At 45.8% G+C, this 22,430-nt stretch overlaps 1 protein-coding gene across 7 annotated transcripts in view; it reads left to right on the top strand.

Annotated features, from left to right (window-relative positions):
* LOC311421924 (discoidin domain-containing receptor 2-like) overlaps positions 1-22,430 on the top strand; it is a 58,156-nt gene that overhangs the window by 33,090 nt on the left and 2,636 nt on the right. For 6 of the 7 annotated variants that reach the window (XM_084494403.1, XM_084494405.1, XM_084494404.1 and 3 more), the window contains exons 5-16: positions 2,734-2,881; positions 3,091-3,196; positions 5,895-6,081; positions 9,453-9,699; positions 10,785-10,877; positions 11,383-11,540; positions 11,781-11,976; positions 13,200-13,444; positions 16,222-16,343; positions 16,714-16,911; positions 19,608-19,842; positions 21,227-21,376. In XM_084494403.1, coding sequence (XP_084350529.1) covers positions 2,734-2,881; positions 3,091-3,196; positions 5,895-6,081; positions 9,453-9,699; positions 10,785-10,877; positions 11,383-11,540; positions 11,781-11,976; positions 13,200-13,444; positions 16,222-16,343; positions 16,714-16,911; positions 19,608-19,842; positions 21,227-21,376 — 2,085 coding nt within the window. Of the gene's footprint in view, positions 1-2,733; positions 2,882-3,090; positions 3,197-5,894; positions 6,082-9,452; positions 9,700-10,784; positions 10,878-11,382; positions 11,541-11,780; positions 11,977-13,199; positions 13,445-16,221; positions 16,344-16,713; positions 16,912-19,607; positions 19,843-21,226; positions 21,377-22,216; positions 22,274-22,430 lie in introns of those variants that run through there. The other variant, XM_084494408.1, reaches the window with a different exon arrangement.

The raw sequence follows: 22,430 nt of genomic DNA, 5'->3' as shown, positions 1-22,430 counted from the left end.
ACTGTTATTCCCCTGACTTGCTTCCTCAAATTGCTGCCATTGCCTTGACTAAAAACTGTGGCTCTTTGCTACCTTTCTGTCCATAGTCAAAATGTTATGTGAATGTCCCTCTGCCAGCTGGACACTCACCTTTTAAATTGGAAGCTGCAAAGCAGATTTCTGTTTTGTGATTAAAAAAGAAAGGAAGGTGGCAGGGAAAGGAGATAAGGTTCTGGGTGTCTGGTAGCAGTGTTTAATGTAGGGAGCTATGGGGAGGAAGAATTTTAGAGGGTAGGAAATGTGCTCAGCACACATACCCAAAGGGGCTTCTCTGCAGCAGTCTCCTGCTATCTGCAGACTCGAACACACAGTGCAGCACTAGCAGCACTCTGGTCATGTTCATAAGCTTTCCTTAAACTTCCTAGGAAGAAATCAGCTTTGTCTGAGTTAGATCACCCTGCTTCAAGCCGGCTTGAAAAACCCTGACTCAGGAGGTTGAAGACCTAAGCCAGATTAGAAAGGTAGCTGGTACAGTGATATTTCTAGCACTGGGGTTGCTTTGTAAGTCACAGCAGGGTCTGTATTTAATGCCAGAGATCGTATTAGGTACTAATACCTAGTAGTATTAGTAAAGACCTTTGGCTTTTAATATTACTTGCCTGTCCCTCTGACTTTGTGTGCTATAAATGCTCTGTTTGTAGGCTGGAAAGAGAAGTTCAGGCTCTGTGGGGGTCACTGTTCTTCACTGGTATGTTTTTAGGTGAAGTCTGCATCTCAAGTAGCACCAGTGTTCAATTGGTCACAACATCCACAAGCAGCTAAATGCCCCTTTAGCTTTGTTTTTTTGACTGTTCTTTACCGAAGAAGAGTTAGTATAGCTCAGTTGGAAGGGACCTACAAAAATCTCCAAGTCCCACTGCCTGACCACTCCAGGACTGACCAAAAGTACAAGCGTGTTACCGAGGGCATTATCCAGCTGCCTCTTGGGCCCTGACAGGCATGGAGCATTGACTGCCTCTCTCGGAAGCCTGTCTGGTGTTTGACCACCCCCACAGTAACTAAACTTGTCCGAGCATCCAGTCTGACTCTCCTGGCACAGCTTTGTGCTGCTCCCATGTGTCTTGTCATTGGTGACGGGGGAGCAGGGACCAGCACCTGCCTCTGCACTTCCCTCCTCAGGGAGCTGCAGAGAGCAGCGAAGCCTCCTCTTGGCCTCCTTTTCTCTGGGCAAGACGGCCCAAGTGTCCCAGCCTCTCCTCATGGACACGCCTTCCAGCCCTTATCCCAGCTTTGTTGCCGTCCTTTGGATGCATTCAGGTTTCTTAACATCCATTCCACACTGTGGAAAACGTCACATTTTGCAGACCTACATGCAGTGTTCAGGTTGAGGCCGCAGCAGTGCTAGGCCTGGTGGGAGTCACCTCACTTGACCGGCTGGCTAAACTGTGGTGAATGCACCCCAAAATGTGGTTTGCCTGCTGGCACGCTGCCTGTTGGGCATGCTGCTGGGTCACATTGAGCCTGCTGTCACCAGCACCCCCAGCTCCCTTCCTGCAGGGCTGCTCTCCAGCCACCCCTCTCCCAGCCCGTCCTTTGTCTGGCATTGCTCAGTCCCAGGTGCAGAACCCAGCGTTTACCCTTGCCCAATTCCACGTCGCTGATGATTGCACAATGCTCCAGCCTATCTAGGTGCCTCCCGTCCCTTAAGAGAGTCAGCTTCTGTTTTTGTTGGTCAGCTGCTGGGACCGTGCAGTTTAGTAGACCTGTGAAACCAGGTGCAGGAACCTTTCACAGCTCTCTTGGTGCAGTCCAGAGGACCACCAGAAGTGACCTCCTCTCCATTTCAGCAGCCTTTCTGTGCTGTTATCTTGGCTCATCTTCAGAGAGATGCAGCCTTCTGAGCAGCTTCCTTTTGTGGTACCATAAGTTCTCTTGCTTCTCAGTGTGCTCACGAGACACCCTTATTCTCTGGAGATCATCCCTGTGAAGGGGAAGCCCCTTTTCTGCTCCCTTATTGGCCTCCCTTGTCTTCTAAGTTGCCCATACACCACCAATTGCAATCCATGTGGTCTGAGCAACCTCAGACCACAACCTTCATCCTTCCCACGAGTAGTATCTTTGGACAGGAGCCCCCACATGTGTTGCTCACTCTCGATGTCAAAAGTGTTTTTATTCTGTCTCTGGAGGTCCTGACCCTTTCCAAGTCCCTTGGGCACTTTGTGCCCACCACCAGCAGGGAGGATGACAGCTTCAGCTGTTTCCACTCACTGACCATCAGAATGAGCAGAGGACCCTTCCCAGAACTGCAGTGAGGCTGAGGGGAAGGGGAGGTAAAAGTTCCTGACGTGTCAGACCACACTTGAGCAGGATGGGGTGATTATGGCAGTGCTGTGGGAACTTCCGTCCACCAGATGCTGCGGCAACTCTGGAATTTTGCTGGCTTGTCCAGTGCTTCATACAGGATGCTGATGTCCTTTTTCTACCAGGTAACTAGTGACAAGGGAAAGAGAGGCTACGTACTAGTAACTCTGAAGGTCTCTGCAGCATAAGGTCCACACGTGCATTTATCTCCCACCTGCCTTTCTCCTCTCCCCAGAGTACTGCCTGGGTAGGAGAGGGGAGCAGCAGCACCACCCCTCTGCAGATACTGTGTGGGAAATCTCTCCGGTCTGAAGCGATGGGGTGCAGTTACACCCCTGTACACGTGAGTCGCACAACAGGGAGAAGTTACTGATAAGGATTTCTCTTCTCCAGGTGATCCAAGGCAACATTGACACGTATGATGTGGTCCTGAAAGATCTTCGGCCTCCCATCATTGCTCGCTTTATCCGGGTGATCCCTGTGACGGAGCTGCCGATGACAGTCTGCATGAGGGTGGAGCTGTACGGCTGTGTCTGGTACGGTAAGTAGCAATTCCCATGCCTGCCACTGGACAGTAGTCCTTGCACAACTCTGACTGGGGCTCACCTGTGTCCCCAAGTATACAGAGGGAATTCCAGGCCTACCCAACTGCTTCTGTTGGTCCACATCATAAATGAAAGGATCATGTGGGCAGAGATGATGGAAGGCTGCTGCTGCTGTGTTTCTGAGGTATATGGCCTTCTCTTTTAGATGGTTTGGCATCCTATAGCATTCCTGAAGGAGGGACAATAGCGGCTCCTGGCTTCCCCATCGTTTATCTGAATGACTCGACCTATGATGGCTACCAGGAGCGCAGGTGGGAGAAGTCGTCCTGTTCTCTCTCGGTCACTGTGCAAATTCTCTCTTCTTACTTACCTAGTCATTAGTATCTTGTATCCCAAACTCTTCTTTGGTGAGACCTCTCTGGCTGCAAGCCAGCCTCTTAATTCTCCAAAGCATTTGCTATTTCAGTGGCTTTGTTGTTCCAGGTCCTTCGACATGTTGTTAGTTGCTATTTTAAAGGAGGGCATGGGCTCATGATGTGACAGATTCATTCCCCCCAGCTGGCAAACAAACCTTTGTTATTGGAAGTTGTTGGTGCTTCTCTTCAAAAGGATGTCTGTCATTATACAGCTCGGTGCTGTCTTTGTTCATGGCTTCTGTTTTTGTGCAGTGTGATGTGATGAGACAGTCCTGATGTATGGGATTGCCTTAAAGCCCTCATCATTGTTGGCTTCTAATTGTGACCATATTCAATGCACTGATTTCTTTATTGGGTCAGGTGTAGTTTTAAGCTGTCTTTGATACTGCAGATCATAAGGTGCTGCTACTCTTCTGTTGCCCCAGATTGGAGTGGGAGAGCTGGCTGGATCTTCAGCCTGTGTAGTCCCAGTGTCCCTGGAGTAGATGAAGGTCCTTCCCCTCTCCATTGCCTTTGTTGCTTCTGGAGTTTGGTATCTGAAGTGCATTCTCCAGCAGACTGCATCTTAAACTGTTGCAGGAGGTCTTCAGAGTAAACTGGGCATCTGAGAAAATGCTCAGCACTTGAACTCTAGGCTTGCACTTGATAACTCTGAGCTTCTGGACAGATTTGAGACACTATTTTTGAAAAGAAAGCTCTGATGGACTTGAAACAACTTGGAAAGCTGCATCACTCCCTGCATGAAGCTTCAAGTCAACAGAGATACTGCTGCCAAAGTGGTATGAGAGGAAGGTGCCCGATTAATCACTGTAGAGCTTTCTTGTGTATGATGCTTTTCCAATTTGGAGTCAAAAAGACTAAAATAACTGGATTTTGACAGCTCATTACAAGGACCGTTAATTTTTCATATGATTGAGATTAATTAGGTAGGGTGGTGTATAAAGTTTTGAGGTGTCTATGGTTTAGCCAACAGTTAACTTTTGTGGAAAGAGTTCATTAACAGTCTGAATATGAAATATTAAATAACTTTCAGACATTGTGCAACCACTTTATTTGTTGTAAATGAATTTGAATGTATTTAGATGGCTTGAAACCTCAGACAGACTTGGGCATGGGCCTCCTGTTGAGGCAGCATATCCCTGGTTGTACAAGAATGTGCCTAATAGGTGACTTCAGTGACCTGTCATCATCCATTGATTTTTTTTTTAAGGTGCTTATATTCTAAGTCCTATTTCATATTTCATTAACTTCCATTAAAGTTTTTAGTAATGCCTAAAATTCCTTATGCTTAGAGATAGTTTTCTAAGTTACTTGTGTTCTATTATGCTTACAATTAAAATATGGGCGGAAAAAGTACATTCTTCATGGGTGAAGGATGTTGCAAGACACCAGGGAACTACATTTGAAAGTATCAGGCACTAACCTGCACTGATATAGTGGGAGGTTGGATGTAAAGGAAAAATGGGCTTACAGGTGCAGACAGAAGTAGCAGTTGCACTCACCTGTCCTGCTCTAACTTAGGGAACTGGCTTTGCTAGGGAATGTCAGGAAGCTCTAAAATCAGGCACAAAACCCAGCATACAAAGCAAGGAGTCTTTAGAGGTAGTTGAACTCTAGGTTGCGTGCCTGCCTAGTCCGGAAGGAGTCCACCTCTTCCCACTGTTGGTCCTGCTTTGGAGTTCGCAAGGAAGGTATGCAGGCCTAGGCAAATCCCTCTGATTTGAGGGCACACCTGGAATGGGCTTGGGGTATTCTTCAGCTTATTCAGCTTCAGCACATGCAGCAGCAGCCCAGGTTACAAAGACTGCCCAGAGGAGCTGAATGAAACAAGTCCAGGGAGCAAGCTGGGGCACTAGTACTGCTGAACTGTTAGCACTTTCCCTGCCATAAGACAAAGGGACATCCCAGGAATGACTCCCAGAAGGCAGGTGGGTCAGGAGTGTTCCATGCCTGGCATCTTTTACTCTGTACAGCTTTTCAGCACTGTCCCAGTGGGCTTTGCAATCTCAGGTAGGAAGTTAAACGAGGCAGAGTCCTGGAAGAAAAATCTTAATAGCTTTGCAAATGGGGCCGGTAACACTCTCCTTTTGTACAAGCAGCAATGCCAGAAATAATCCCAGTTACAACTGGCTGTGGCTGGGTGAGCTTCCCATGGTCTCACTGCTCTGTTTTCTGCTTTTCTGTGCCTGTCTGCAAACCTTTCCCCAATGGTTTCCCCATAGTAGGGAACTGGTTTCCTCCCATGCAGCTCCGTGATAAAATGCAGCAAGTAAAGGTTGCTGCTCGGAGAGCATACGCCATCGCTGTCTGTGGTCTCTGTTTTCCTTCTTGAGAAACTCTGTTTGTAGCTTGGCTTTGCTGTCAGTGCTTGGTATCAGTGCACAAACTCCTGCCTCTTCCAGGGCAGGGGAGGCTTTTAAAAGCCCAGTCTGAACAGAATAAATACGATGTTGCCTGATAATAGAGAACCAGTTCTTGTCCAGGATGTGTTGAGTGAACAAATGAATGTTCTGGTGCCAGCTGCAGGACCCAAGTGCTTTCCCTCTGAGCTCTCCCAGCTGGGTCTATGTAACTGTTGGCTCTTTCCTGCCAGGCACTTGTACGGCGGCCTGGGCCAGCTGACGGACGGTGTGCTGGGACTGGACGACTTCACGCAGAGCCACCAGTACCGCGTGTGGCCAGGCTATGACTATGTCGGCTGGAAGAACGAGAGCTTCAGCACGGGCTGTGTTGAAATGGAGTTTCAGTTCGACCGACCACGGAACTTCACCTCCATGAAGGTATTCAGCGTTGTCCCTCTCCAGCAGCCTGGGGTGGGCCTTGGGTCTGGGCACTTCCAGGTTGCCCCTCTGGGCTCTGTCCCCAAAACCAGAGGATATAAAGTGCCCGACAGACAGCAGAAACTACCGGAGTCAAAATTTGTGCAGGAGATATCCCAGATTTGCAGGTGTAGGTAGGTGAAGCAGGGGAACGCTTGCCTCTCCAGAGCTTGGTCCCTCTCCTTTCAGTATTTGGCTTAAATAACTAAAGATTAAAAAGCAAACACCTGAAGCAGTGTTTAGGCAGCCCCTGTTGGCAATTAAGGTGGATTTAGGATGCAAGCTGCTTACTGTCTAAGGCCTGCCTGACCCTTGAGGTAAAGGAAGATGGTTGTGTTTCCATTTTCATCAAAAACTTCCCCGGGCACCTCAGTCGGCACTTGTGCTGCCAGAACTTAAAACACACAGAGGAGAAGGATGAGCTGAACTTTTAAAGTCTGTAGTAAACAGCAGAATCTCTTTAAAAGGATCAGTGGCTTTTCTTGTAAAGATTTCAAATGAAGGAGAACCCACCACATCCTTAAGTAAATTGTTTTGGTGGTTACTTACCCTGGTTTTATTTTGTCTATTTTTAACTTGCAACCACTGGCTCTTAGCCTGCTTTTGCTGGCAAAAAGCAGGAATCCTGCCTTCTCAGAAACTTCTTTGCTTCTATACTGTGACTAAATCACTTTCTTAATATTTGCTTCAGTAAACTAAATTGGCTGAACTTCTCAATGTCCTGTGAGATCCAAGATCACTCTGGTAGCTATCTTCCAGTCCTTTGTTTGCCAGTACTCCTTTGGAGGTATAGAAACTGGAACTGGATGCAGGTTTTTCATCAAACTACATAAAAGAATTGTACCAATTTCTTGGCCTTGGACGATTCTTCTTTAATATGATCACAAGATTCATAAACAGTCCTCTTAGCCAAAGGGTAAGGAGCCAATGTTCATTAAGACTTTGGTATCGTGCTTAAAGTCAGTTCAAAGTTATTGGCTTCCAGTGCAGAAAGCATTACTTACATTTTGTTCTTGAGTTCACTATCTTGAAATCAACCAGTCCAGCAAACCCAGACCATTGTTCAATTTAGTTTGAGGAAGCTGTTTGACTTCTGCAATTCTTTTTCTCATTTTACTTATTTTATTGTTGGTGATTCTGCTCTTTCTTTCAGGTCATTGAAAAAAGTAGTGAATAACCTCGAGTGAGGAATACATTTCTACTAGCAAAACACCTAGAAAAGAGTCATTTGTGCCTTTTACATTATAAGACTTACTAGTTGACAGATTTTGGTCAAATTAATATAATTCATGAGTTCATATTATGCTAATTGGAGTCAGGTATTCTAATGAGTAAATTAGATGCCTTATAAAGATCTTTCATGTAAACGCAGTGATCCTGATCAACCAAATGCATAAGCTCATAAAAATAGTTACTTAATTTAGTATTTCATTATAAAACTGTATCAATTAGCATAAATTATTCTTCCATCTTTATTGAATGTGAGCAGTTCAGCTGTGCATTTGTTTTGTACAGACTATATGGCCTGTTAATACTTTTCTTTGTGTTATACCTTGATACCTGTTAGCTTCATTCCAGTCTTCTGGACTTTCCCAATATCCAAGAAAGTACTAAAAATAAATGTTAGCAAATATTGCAACTGCATTGCAAACTACTTAGGCTTGCATATTATAAAATTGGACTTCAGTAGGTGGTGTTTGGAATAGAAAGTGTCTCTGTGTCAGTCCAAGACGTGAACATATCCAACTCTTATCCAAATATGGCACAGACAGTATATTGCAGATGTCAGGCTTTCCTGCCTTGTTATGGATGACTCTATCTCCATATTGAATAATGTTGTCTAAGCTTCATCTGTTCTTAATTATGCTCGAATACCCTTCTTTTGTCTTCTCCCTGCTAGCTAGGCCTGTTGTCCTCATTACTGCTTCACTGCTATTCACTGCAAGATTTCAGAGGCCAAGCAATTAATAGGGTTCAGAGCTGCATTCAGTTGGGAAACTGTTGTTGTTGCAGTTGCTAATACTCCACAGACATTAGGAAATTTCTGGAGTTGCTAGGGAGGTTCAGACCACCGTGGCTCTGAAAACAGAGGAGCAGGCTGAGGGGCACTGACGGCTTTAAGGATCATCTTATAGCTTTGGTTCCTGGTCACTGGCTTCAGTGCCAAATACAGTGGTCCAGGGCTTCAGGATTGCATGGCAGAACTTAAACTGTTGTATTTATGTATTTGAAAAGGGCAGGGCAATATTTGTATAACTGTTAGGCAGTGTAACAGTGTAAAGGATCCTTACAAGCCTTGTCTCTTTGCAAAGCCCACTTCCTTGGAAGTGCCAGAGACCTGGCAGGGTTCCATGTGTTTGCTGAGTGGTCTGCAGTGCTGCACCCCGGGGAGCTGGAGATGTCACTTATGCTGGAACCTCTTGGTTTGGGTGCAGCCCAGGAGCAGGAAGGGGAGATGGTGCTACCAGCTCCAGAGAGGGTAAGGCAAACCTCCCAAATACAGATCTGTGAAGTCAGCTTGAAAGCAGTTTGTAAGCTGCTTAGTCTGAAAACCAAGAGTGTGAAGCCATAACTCAGAGACAGGAGAGGACGTCTTTGTTTCAGTGCGATGTTAGCTTGGCAGCACAGTGAAGGTGGTTTAAATTCCAGCACCATTGACTAAACTAGTGGAGTCAGTGCAGCAAGGACAACCTGACGGTGTACTGAGCCACCAGGAGAGGCTGATGGATACAGGCTTACGTGACAGTATAAAGAAAACAGATCCTCAGTTGTCTTCAAGGTGCAACCACAGCAGAAGCCCTGTATGTCAGGGGAACCTTCTTCTCAAGGTTGCACGTATTGCTTGTTTATTTTTTGGAAGAAATTTCTTAGACTGCAGAAGCTGAAGGCTTTCTAAAAGAGGCTTGAGTCCAGGTACAGTTTTCTCTTCCCTCCTAGGATCAAGGAGAATTGATCTGATGCTTTAGATGAGTACGGGGTTTGTTTGATTGATTTTTATATTGGCCTTTTGAAGAGCCTGCCAAAATGCCATCATTGTTGGTTTTATGTGTACAGCTAACAGCTGTTCAGAATCACTTTTTTGCACAAATGTTCTCATTGCACACTGGGTGGATGGAGCTATGCTTGAACAAGTCACTTACTCTGGGTTAAGAGTATCCGTACAGGGTGATGAGGGAGATGTTAGAAAGTTAACAGAATCCTCTGTTAACTTTGTTAACTTTTGTAACTAAAGAATTCTTTGTTAACAGAATCCCTGGGGACTGATTTTGGTTTCAATAGATCTTCCTCCAGTCTGACCTGTTTGGGTTTTTTGTTTTGTTTTGTTTTCCTAGGTGCATTGCAACAACATGTTTTCCAAGGGGGTGAAGATCTTCCAGAAGGTGGAGTGTCTGTTCAAACCACGCCTGATAGCAGACTGGGAGCCTGAACCTGTTGGAGTGGCAACTGTCCTAGATGACAAAAACCCCAGTGCTAGGTTTGTGACTGTCCCCCTCAATCAGCATGTGGGTAAAGCCATACTTTGCCGCTTCTACTTTGCTGACACCTGGATGATGATGAGCGAGATTTCCTTTCAGTCAGGTGAGTGTTCCTCCAGTCGAGTAGATCCTGGGGAGGGTGGAGAGCAGAAATGACAGTGGGGAGGTGCAGGACCTGTGGGGTTGGTGTAAGACAGTTAGTAGGGCACTGTGGGGCTACACAGTGGGGAAGAAGGTAGCAGAAACATTGAGAGAGTTGCAAAGGCAGAAAGGTCCAGTCTACAGAGGATGCTTTTCAAGCCGATACTGATATACATAAGCAGAAATGCAACCAGGGCAACCAAAAATTGGACTGTAGGACATTTCTATTTAAGGCAGTTGCCTGCTGCTCAAGGGGTCGATTTTCACCTGTTTTTACTAAGCATTTTGTTATGAATAATAGAACTACATCTATAGGTAGCAATAAAGTTAGCAGATTGCAGATTTATATATTTAGAAAAAAAAACAAACAAAACCACTACCAACAACAACAAAAAACACAAGAGGCTGAAACTTTTGTTGCTTATATCTTAACTATGAAACAGAAGTAAGTACCATGAGGTGCTTTGAAAAGTTCTTCTAGACTCTGTCAAATCCCTTGCAGAAAACAGCTATCACTGATGCACTGAAAGCTCTAGCTTTCCGCTCAAAGGTCCATCAGCAGCTATTGTGAGAAGCCATTGCTGGAAGGGAGAGCTCTGACTGCATCTTGTTGCTTATCTTGCTGATAGCAGCCCCTGCTGGCTGCCCTCCCTTTTACATGTGAGATTTAGGCAGGCTCTCAGTCCAGCCCAGGGTGACAATTTTTATAATCATGTTTAAATGAGAAGGAAGGTTGGAGGAAAAAAAAAAAAAAAAGCTCTTGATTCAGTCCCTGCTGTCTGGCCGAGCTCAGGGAAGGATGCTGAATGTGCTGGTGGTTTGCTGTGGTCGGCAGGTGTGGGCTGCTCAGTGGAGAGGCTGTGCAGCCTCCTGCAGGCACACTGGGAAGCTCGGAGGGAGCAGATGACTGCTCACGTTGCTCATGATTTGCTATGTGGGTCTCAGCCCAGTCTCACTTGGGAAGGCGGGGGTTATGGTCAGGATTGCACAGATTGCTGGCAGAAGCAGAGATTTTGTTGGACTGACACCTCCACTTCCCTCCCGCAGACATGGAGAGCGTAAATCCTATTTTGGTTACGGTAGCCACAAGCACAACAGATCTCCTGGAAACAGCACACAACGTTACCGAGGGCACCTGGGGTAAGGACTTCTGTCACTAAGGTCTCAAGTGTTGCGGGATTTCAAAGTAACATCCTAGCTAATGTAGTGTCTCCTTCCCTGGAGAACTGGGTATGGCCTGGTTATTGCCCACACAGAGCTGCATCTCACAGTCCTCCGAGCCTCAGCTGTGTCTTCTGGCCCAGGCTGCCTCAGAGCAAGTGGGCCAAATGCGTACGTACAGCCAGTGAAACTTTGAGAGCTGTCTGCTTTAACATGGATCCATCCAAGGAATCAGTTCCAATGCTAAGAACAGTGTGTGGCTGCAGAAGTCCTCTGCACAATTCTTAGCTGTGAACCTCCAAAGTGAGAATTTGTGATTAGAGCAAAATGAGGGCAGAGCTGATGTTAATACTGAGGGAGCTGCCTAAGACCTCTTCTGTACTACCCTATGGAAAGGGACATGGTCTCATGGAAGTCAGCCAGCACGTGTAACAACCTGTGCTTTGTTGATGGCAGATTGTTCTTAATTCCTCTGTGTTTGCAGAAACCACGTCTTCTGTAACCAGCACCTGGATAGGAGAGAAGGCAGATGATTCCAATACCTCCATCCTTGTGGGCTGCCTTGTGGCTATTATTCTTCTGCTCCTGATGATTATAGTCATTATTCTTTGGAAGCAGTATGTTCAGAAAAGGTTGGAAAAGGTAATACAATGGGGCTACTTTGCAGGCACAAGTTTAGTTCTAAGTATTAACCCTGAAGAGCTCTGAATTATGTGGGAAGTACAGGGTTTTCCCTGCTCCATCTAGTAGCTAAATCTCTTCCCACAGCAGGGGAGGATGCAGGTCCTATCCAAGACATTACTGGAAATTGCTGCAGTTGCAGCCAGTACATTACTCAACAACTGAGCATCACCTCAGCAGTTTTTTTCTCTTTTTTGGAAGGCCCCACGCCGAATCCTGGAGGAAGATGCCACAGTTCGCCTCTCCTTCTATAGCTACACCATTGCCAACAACCAGACACAGATCCACCAGTCAAATCCCACCTATGAACGTGCTTTTCCACTGGATTTGGAATATCATCAACCAGCTACACTGCTCCATAAGCTTCCAGAGCTCTCCCAAAGTGCAGAGGATTCAGGTAATATAACCATCAGTCACCAGAAGTTAGGTATTTATTCTTTTACTATTTCCCTCACCTGTGAGTGTGTGCCAGTTTTCAGTCTCTGACTAATCTTCTCTGACTACAATGCAGTACTAACCCAGGGACCTAAGACAGTATTGTGAAGTTCTGAAACTTTTTAGTACATAACCTTGGTAGATGAAGCACCAGCCCCACTAGAGGGTGGTGGCCTTTTATTATTCTCTTTAAAGATTGTTTATACGTTAGCCAGGTCATCTTCTAGGAGCTGGTTTTGGCAAGTACAACAGCAAGTCATCGTTTGTCTCAGCCCCTTGGCAATGGAATCACTGCCTGCAGCACTCCCAGGCTGCCCAGACTGGCTGGTGGAAGAGGAGAAGGCCTTTAGCACCTCTCCCTGCAGCAAAGTCTTTGAAATTCCCATAGAAAAAGCAGAGGCAAATGCAGCAGGGGGTTGTCAGTGGTGCACTGGCTTCCAGCCCCTGGGGAGCTTTTGGATGCACATAGAAGGGAACACGTCCAAGAGGCTTTTGTACTCTGTGATGGCACTGCTGATTAACGAGTGTAAGGGCAGTGCTGCATTCCTCAAGCACCAACAACATGCTAAGGTCCAGCATTATGCTACAGAAGGAGATTGATTTGGACTGAGTCAGGATGTGAATTTAAAGCAGAACGATAGTTCTGGGTATTACTGACCGTACAGGGAGTTAATTATAAAGAGTTATCCCATGGTGTTTATGTGAATAAGCTGTAAGAGGTAGAGGGTACCATGATAACAGAGCACGTAGAAAATGGAGACTTCAATCTCCAGAGAGGAATCTAGAGCAAGTTTGATGTTGCAAGCAACATTCTGTACGTCAGGTAAGAGGAACAGATCAAATTTAGGATGAATCAGAAACAAGTAACCACTTCAGACTCATGCCTCCATGTCTGGGCAAGAATTTTAGCTCTCTGGATGGATCAGGGAACTGATTAACACAAATTCACTCACAACTCACAGGCATTTGTTCTGGAGTTGGAAGAAGTGCAGCTCGTCCTGGTTTAAGCCCTAGTTAAAACAAAGTGCAGTCTTCCATCTCAATGCACGCTGGTGTATGGTTAGCAGGTGTGCAGCTGGGCTTAGCTCCCAGAGGTCTGCAGGGTTCAGAGGAGTGGAGGCCAGGCTATACTGGTTTTAAGGCAGCGAGAGTGTCTGACTCCCCCCGTCTCTGTTTTTTCCTCAGTGTGCAGCGGGGACTATGCTGAGCCTGACCTGACCAAGTCTACTCCTCACCAAGGCTTTCAGAACAATGTTCCTCACTACGCTGAAACGGATATTGTCCACCTCCAAGGCGTGACAGGCAACAACATGTATGCAGTCCCAGCCCTCACGGTGGATTCACTTACCAAGAAGGACATCTCAGTAGGCGAATTCCCACGGCAGCAGCTACGACTCAAGGAGAAGCTGGGAGAAGGACAGTTTGGAGAGGTACAGCCATTCTCTTCCATGCTTTCTCTAACAGGAAGGAGTTGGGTAGCACAGCGAATCCTCTCAGCTGCCTCTCTGGCACAGCTGCATACACAGGGACTGGGGGACCTGCATCCCAGTATTGTATTTAGTACGTGTCCTTGCTCTAGAGTCGTAGAACGGTTTGGGTAGGAAGGGACCTCTAAAGATCGTTGAGTTCCAACCATCCTGCCATGGGCAGGGACACCTTCCCCTAGACCAGGTGGCTCAGTTACACTGATGTCCTTTAGCGTAGGCTTCAGAGAACCCAGTTCTGCACCTCTGAGGCTGCTGCCCAGTGCCATGTGTGAGTCTTTCATAGCACATGAGCTTTACAAACACGTGGCTGTTTGCTGCCTTTATCCCTATTTATGGCCCTACAGAAGAGGCCTGGGAGTGAGAGTTCAGACTGTTTCATGCTTTTCCATGGACACCTCAAACGTGTGATTAGCGTCAACTCCAGCAGTGATTCCAACCAAGGCAGACTCATCCTGGGTGTAAAAAGAGCTTTCACATTAACAGGTGGAGGTTGTGATGGGGCTCTGCACGTTGGCCCTGGCCAAGACAGACATTGTCCAGGCATTGTGGTGACCTTGCATATTTTCTGGCATCACTGCTTGCTCAAGTCCCAGTCTGTGTCAGAAGCCTCAGGCAGCATGATACATGCATCTGTCTCCTGCCAAGCTCTCTCTTTACTTCTTGGGCCTCTTTTGAGCTGTGAATGTCTTCCCCTCTCTTTTTCTTCACTCCCTGCTTTGCATCCACACATTACTGAGCCAGATTTTCCCCTTGTTTGCTCTCTCTTCCTCTCTTTTATCCTCCCCAGCTTTTCCTCAAACACAACCTTAAAATTTCTGTTAGCTACATTTTGGCAAAGCACAGCCCTTTACTGACTGCTTTCTCATCCGTGGATGTCCATACTTTTCATTCAATATTTTTTGTTCCTTCCTACTGACAGCACACTTTCCCTGCCCCAGCCTCTCTCCTTGTCCCCCTCACTTCTTTCTGGATTAATCAGAGTACTGGAGAGGTGCTAACATCCTCAATCTCTTCACCTGGCTGTTAGTGCAGCCCCTTTTGTGGTGTGAATCCTGCAGTCTTGGTTTGTACTCCAACATGAGTTGTTGTTTTTTTTTTCCTCACTGTTTTGCTTCTGGTTTTTCTTTTCTACTCATTCCTTTTCTTCTAGTAACTGTCAAAGCTTTCTCCTCCTCCTCCTTTGTGTTGTTAAACAGCAGCAGACAGGCTCTTCATCCCCGTTTTTCTTGGAGTTTGATTCATGGCCTGTTTCTTTCCTTGCATCACAGGCTCTTTTCCTCATTTTTGCAAATATGCTGCATCACTGTGCTCCCTTCTCTGCTTCTCACCTTTGTAGTCTCACCAAACTGGTCCTATGCTCTGCTCCTCTGCTCCAGCTTAGTGTGCAATTTTGCTTCTAGCAACATGTCTCATTCATGCTTTTTTCACTTCTCACCCGGGGCTTCCATAACTTTCACAGCATTTTTTTTCTGCTCCTAACTATCTACTTTCTGGACTCAGTGAGGCACTATGAGCACTTAAAATACAGGTCCTCACTACCTACCATGGCTCTTTCTTATTCCTGGCTTGTACAGCTGGTCTCTACTTGATGTTGTTGCTAGACTTTCAGAATTTAAGGAGAGTGAGTCTCATGACTGTACTTTCACCCCAGCAGATTTCATTCTCCATGTAACTGCAGCAGCCTTCTTGTACTTCTGTTTCTGAATTGTAGCTTTATCCATTTTCTGTGCTGTCTCCTCTTTCTCTTCACCATGTTTCTTGCATAAGTTCTTGATGCATTGTAAAATATATAAACAATATAACGTACATAAGTGATATAAAATTAAGCTCTCATTATGTTCACCTTTCTGCTAGCACATCTGGTCTGCTCCCCTCCTTCAGTCCTTTTTCCTATCCTGCGCACTCAGTCTGTTTTACCTACTACAGCATTTCTTGTCCAGTTCTCTTAAATGTGCATTCTGATAACTTCTTAAGCAAATGTTTTATTGCATCCCTTCCCCCAACTTCTCTTTTCTACAACCCTGGCAGTAATTTCATGTCTTTAATGTGTTTTTTTTTTTTTTTGATGTGAAAAGACTTTGGATTCTGTGCTTTCCTAAGAGCATTCACCTCTTCAACTTTGAGTGCATTCACAGGTGAGGTGTTCACACCACACACACACATGCACTACTCCCCTTTTTTCTGGAATTAAAGGGTTTTGGAAAGCTGTCTGTAATTTCTGGACACTCCTCAGTTAAGTCTGAGCAGTGACTCAAGCCAGGCTAGGCTGCAGGACAATTCTGTACGTGTACAGCTGTTGTGTTGTGATACATGCCAAGTGTGCTGCAGCCACGTAGTCTGCATGCACATGCATCATAACGCAGGCAGCTCCGGGCACAGGGGCCTTCCTGAATATCTCCAGTGTTTGCTGGGCAAATTGGACCCCCAGTCATGTACTGAGCCGATGATCTACATGTGTGGAGTAAATTCAATGCCGTGGGGACCCATCAGGCTGCAATCCATGTCTCTTTCTGCATTGTGGGCTACATAGTGTACACACACAGTCTTGTTCAGGATTTTTGGCCAATCTATGGGCTATTTGTCATCAGAACGATGTCACTTCCATTAGATCATTCACTTGGTCATTCTACCAGCGCTGACCGAATTGATGACCTCAGTGTGTCGTTTTGCTCTGGCTTTCTGCGTGTGCCTGCTCTCATAGCTGCCGTTGCTTTCTGCAGGTACACCTCTGTGAAGCTGATGGCCTGCTGGAGTTCCTGGGGGTCTCTTCTTCAGAATTCACTCACCAGCCGGTTCTAGTAGCAGTGAAGATGCTAAGATCAGATGTCAACAAAACAGCCAGGTAAGTACATCCCCAATGCCAACCACCTGAGAAGGAAAGCAAATACTCCCCAGGCAACAGTTTCACATGGTTTAACACTATTGACTCTGTAAGAGAAAAGCCTCGGAGGGTGCTGAGTGTTTGTGTAAAGAACAGGATGTAAGCAGAGAGCTGACGGTAGGAACAGATGATGTCAAACTGAAATGCTGTATTAATCCTGTTTGCTGGGGAAGGGGTAGATGCTGCACACAAGCCCAGAACCATCTCTCAAACTCCCTGTATGCAGATGTGTAAAAGTCTCTGTGGTCAGGGACTTTCTTACATGCTGCTTTTGCTTTCTTTAAACCAAGGAATAGTTTAGGACTCAAACCTTCGTTTTCTGTTTTACAAGAAATGATTTCCTGAAAGAGATCAAAATCATGTCACGGCTGAAGAACCCAAATATCATCCGGCTTCTGGGGGTGTGCGTGCGAGATGACCCACTGTGCATGATAACAGAGTACATGGAGAATGGAGACCTCAATCAGTTCCTGTCACAGAGGGAGATCTACAGTAAATTTGCAATTTCAAACAACATTCCCTGTGTCAGGTAAGAGGAGCTGCCCATACGTAGGACAAATTGGTGATACAGAGCTGCCAGTTCCTTGTGCCGTGCTTTCCAGGCAGCGACCTTCCAGCCTGGCCACTGCCACAGCACATACTGTGGGCACTAGTCCCACTTTGCATGGGACATTGTTCTTGAGGCCTCCAGAGATGCATGTTCCTGTGAAGTGTCCCTGCCTGGGGGCTGTTCTGGTCACAGTGACCATCTGACATACGTTGTTTACTGATGTACCCATCTGTTTACATTAGTGGGCTCACATCAAATATTTCATTAAGTGGCAAACCAGATGCATTGCAGCTAGAGTTTTGGGATGAAAATCAAGAATTTCTCTTAGACTTCTGAGATGTTTTGTACATTCTCTGGATGCCTAAAAACATTATGTAAGGGAAGCTGAGTGTGGAGCTTCATTGAAGGAAAGATTTCATCAGCTGACAGAAGGAGAATATTTCACTGGCAAAGACAAACATTTTCTGTCCGCAGTGACATTTATCTCCCTCCTCTGTGGAAGGATTAAATCTAACATGAAAACATCTCTACTATTGCAGAAACTTGTTCCTCACAGATGAGAGTTGCACATACAGCTATCATGTACTTGGCTTCATAAAAGAAAACTGACAAGAAATCACTGTATTGCTTAGCCTTTGGCATGTACGCCCACAAAGAAATAGATTTATTTACAGTTAAAGAGCTAGGCAGTTAGGCAGAGCAAGTTCTGTTGATGGACTGGACAGGAGATGTCTGTGTCTTACCATGTCTAGACAACACCCCTGCTTCTGCCAGTAGCTGGCAGTGGTTAGTGGTCCTGTCTGGGAATGTTAAACAGGCAACATATAGGGTCATGACACATCAGGAGCTGCTGTAGGATGGGAGAGGATTTACATCTGAGTTGACGCATGTTCCAGCTCTCTCCTGTCTCTTCCACACAGTTGAAAGAGCTTTTGCCTCTAGACTCGGTTTCTCTTTTTTTTTTCCTGGCCATAGTTTCAGACTATCTTTTTTCTTCTCCTCCTCACCTTTCATCTGACTTCAGCACTGACATTCACGGGGTTCTTCCCTGCTTTCCATTACTTGGCCCTACCCATACGTTTTCCTTTCTCTTCCAGCTGCTCTTTCATCCTCTCCTTTTGTCCCTCCCAAGCAGATAGAGTTTCACGTTAAAGGAAGCCTGTATGGCTGGCTCAGATGTCTGTCTGTGTAGGAGTTAGTTACTGATACTGAAATGAATCCCCACACCAAAGAGTGCAGCTTGTCTCTCTGCCAGTTCCTTTGGGTGTCTGGTTGATGTGGCAAGGTCCAGCTGTCCGTACAGCTCCTCGGTGTTTGAAATGCATCTCCCACTGCCTCTCTGGCTATGTAGCAAGTCATGAAGATGAGTCTGCTGAGAAGTGTCTGCTCCTCTGTATGCAGAGCTGCTTGCTCTGGGCACTGGGAGCCAGAAGAGAGCTGCTGACAAGTCCTGCCAGGATGCAGAGGGGATGGGGTGGACTGGGCATCTTGGATTGGAATAGGAGCATCACGAAGCAGGGAGACAAAACGGCAGCTGATCAGGGGGAAGGGAGAAGGTAGGGCCTGGAGGCTAAGCCCCCTATGAAGCAGAAAGCCAACAGCCAGGTTAACAAGGTAAAAGTGAGCACCAGAGTTCCTTCTCTGGGGACGTGATGGGTCCATGCAGATCAGAAGCATTGAGCTGACGATGGGACAGGGCTGAGTGTCACCTGGGTGGGCTGTGGTGGTCACTGTGCTGGAAGGCTGGGAGGGAAGTGGTGCCCAGACCCTCCGGCCAGTGCTGTGTCAGGGGAGAGGGGCTGCCTCTGGAGCTTTGTAGCAGCAGTTTAGCTGTTGGTTAGAACAGGTAGGTTGGGTATGTTATCATTAGATAGGTTGTTATAATTTAGATAAAATGATAAAGCTTTTGTCATTGCCACAAGAACACTGAGTATGGCTTTTTATTTCCTGAGCTTAACAGAGAAACACTAACTGTGAACAGCTCATTAGATTTGTTTTGACAAGTGCTTGTTTATGAAGTGTTTGAGCATGCACAGTGGGAAAAGCTGGGCATCACAAAATAATGGTGTGTGAAGAATGCTGAAAGTCAGGTGGTCCACATTCTGTCTGCGTATTGTGCAACTTTATTAAAATTATCTTCATTTTGGTAATGGGAAAATTGAAATTTTAACAAGTGGGTAATACATCAGTTTACATAGTTATATTAAACATAAAAAGTAAGCTCTCTTAAATGTTATGTCACATGCTTACTGATATAAGTATGTGATAATGACGGTTTGAAATACTAAACTTGGCAATTTTTAAGACTTGAAATTCTGAGATTGTACAGCTTCATTTTTCCTGGCTTTCTATGAAAAGTTGGTGCTTTGTTGCATGATCTCTTTGAAAATCTTGATAGTAATGCTTGATATTAAATACCTAAGGGATTTCAAATCCTAAGGGCCCTGAATTTCAGGGACAGGTTGTCTGTTCTTGCTTCTGCAGCTCAGGAACTTGGCCTAGCCTGGCAGGTTGAGATGTTAGTGCCCTAGACAGTTTAGTTTTGCTGTTAGGGCAAAAAATAAAATGTCAGGTCACTGTAGTACATCAAATGCAAGGTAAAGCAGTAAGAAATGCCAAGTAAGAGTTGAGTGCCAAGAAATGTACTGACTTTGTTTTGTCATCTTTCAATGCAGCTACTCTAACCTGCTGTACATGGCCACCCAGATTGCCTCTGGAATGAAATATTTAGCATCTCTGAACTTCGTGCACAGAGACCTGGCAACTCGCAACTGCCTGGTGGGAAACAACTACACCATCAAGATCGCAGACTTTGGCATGAGCAGGAATCTTTACAGTGGGGATTACTACCGTATCCAGGGCAGAGCGGTACTGCCGATACGTTGGATGGCCTGGGAAAGCATCCTCCTGGTAGGCACTGCACAAAACCATTCTGTCTCCCTTCCTCTGGTTCTCAGTGTACCCCTGAATTTGTGACATATATGTGTAACAGCCTTTACAGCTACAAATGGCCTCTGGTGAGTTGTCTGTTGGGTTATGTTGGACATACCTAAATCTAATAGCCTGGAAAAGGAGGGTGCCCTTGCAAATTAGGCACATCTGGAGCCTAATTTGTGTTCTGTTTCTGACATTCAGGATTCCTGCTGGAGTCATAAGCAACTCGCCTTTCTGAGCTTGCTTCCCCAGCTGTGAAGCCTGGAGGGGCAGGAACAAAATTTGACGAGCATCAAGTGCCAAGTCTGGGCTTGAGGTTGAGGTTTTGTTTTGAGTTTAAGGGTCCTGCTGGCTCCCCTCAGGAGACTGTTCAGCAACCCAAACACACCCAATCCAGAGGCGATTCCTAGTATTCATCCCAATATTTCTTTCTCAAACAAGTCGTTAGGTCATGTAGTTATACTTCCTTACAATTTTTCTATGTACTTGGAGGGGGTATTGTAATTATGGCTGCCATTAAAGGCTGATGGGCCTCAACTTTTTTTTAAGTTCACCTTCTTTTCATGGTTACAGCTTCATCTAGACTATAAATCACTCCTCTCCTTTCTTGTGTGAATTTCTTCCAAACCTTTGCAGCCTACCAGGATTGCCAGATAAGTCTGGACAATCCGGGTCTGGGCTGTTTTCTGACAAAACAGGCCCTCCAGCCCCCGATTGTTGTGTGTTATTTTGTGAGCAATCTTTAGCTTCTTTTTCCTTCAAAAACGTATTGTTCCAAACACATCCAGTTTGGGCACATTTTTTTAAAGACACAAAACAGGGCAGAGAGCTGACTGTCACCAACTTTTACATGTACAAAGATCAAAATTATCCTGGCCTTCCTCTAAGAGCCTGCTTCAGCTCTGCTTTCACCCCTAGGGCTTTGCTCCTTGTTCAAAGGTTTTTCTGTACTGCACTGCTGTGCTTTGGGTGGAGGTAGGCAGCAGCTCTCCACCCTGCTGCCACAGCCTACAGCATTGTGCTACTGCTGGAGGCAAATGCAGACTTCCTCAAGAGGGACAGTAAGTTGCTAACTTTCTCTGAGACTTGCCCCCTGTTTCAAGAGGTTTGCCCCAGTGAAAGCTGCACCTTATTAGGTGCCATGGGTCCACAAAGACATGGTGCTCCTGCCCTGCAAAGCAGCAATGTTGTGCTTTGGTCCCTTTGTGCATTGCTCGGAGCAGGTCACCTGCTCTACTGTCTTTATGGAGAGTGTTTTCCCAGGTGTGAATCCTCGTGTTTAGAGAGAGCAGACTGAAACAGCCTTTGCTAAACATGCACTGTGGGCAAACCAGGCTTACAACATCCTCTCTGTTCACAGGGCAAGTTCACCACTGCCAGTGATGTCTGGGCATTTGGGGTCACACTCTGGGAGATGTTCATACTGTGTAAGGAGCAACCTTACAGCCTCCTCTCAGATGAGCAAGTCATCGAGAACACAGGAGAGTTCTTCCGGAGCCAGGGAAGGCAGGTAAGAAAGCAAATGTGACTTCTTCCTTCACTTGACCTTGATTGCATCCAAACTGATCTCCTTGAGACCCTTCTGCTGGCCTTACATTATCTGCAAAAGTCCCTGCTTCTATTACTCCTCTTTTCAGACGTGTCCCACCTCTCTTGCCCTTCGTCCAGGCTCATTGGACTGGCTTTCCTCTCTTGGAGTCCCACTGGAAGAGCCTCCTGGCCTGTCCAGTGCTTCTTCCGTGTTATAAGCCACTTCTGCTTCAATCTGCCTTTGCACTGTCCTCCTTAGCTTTTCTGGACTGTCCTACGCAAACCTTTTGCTTTGTCAGTTTTTTCTGCCCTTAGTGTTTCCTCTGAAAGACAAGGAAGCACTCACTGAGGTGGGGAAGGAAGAATCATTAGCACCCAGGGGTTAGATACTCCCTGTGATATCTCCAACTATGCTGCATCCCTAGTTGATGAAAGGCTTTTCTGTCTCATTATCCTCTGTTGCTCCAGGCAGGAGTGTACAGTCCACTGTTCTTGCCTTCGTACCCTTTAACACAAATATCAGTGATGACGGTAAATAGAGCATGACAATCCAGCCCACTGATGATTGCTGTACCCCAAGAGTGGATATCTATTTGTTTGCTCTTCTCCCCAGATTGACGTTTAGTATCAAATACATTAAAGGATTAAGGGAAATAAATAAAAAAAAAATGCAAAGTTTTATTCATTGTCTCCCAGATACTAATGATGTAGTGAAGAGTCTAAAAGATCAGTGTATAGAAATGAGAGGAAAGAAAAAAAAAATGCCAACCTGTGCTGTAGATAAGCTCTAAAAGGTGTTTTTTCTGTCTCTGCTAACAAGCTGTCACGATGCTTAGAAAGCCTCATGGGTTGTCTACGGTGAGTGAAAGTATTTGGATTTTATCGTGGTAAATTTAGTTTTGGTTTGTGTTTTTCTGTCTCTTGGAACACAAGTCTCTCTGAAGCATTCATGTTTCCTGTGGGACAAAGGACTGTTTTATGACCGGCTCATCAAACAAGTTGGCAAAGTGTCTGCAGTGCCATCTGAGGTGGTG

Source organism: Aythya ferina (genome assembly GCF_964211825.1).
Source record: "Aythya ferina genome assembly, chromosome: 20".
NCBI lineage: Eukaryota > Metazoa > Chordata > Aves > Anseriformes > Anatidae > Aythya > Aythya ferina.
The sequence above is the reverse complement of the archived record's forward strand: the minus strand, read 5'-3'. Positions and strand labels throughout refer to the sequence as shown.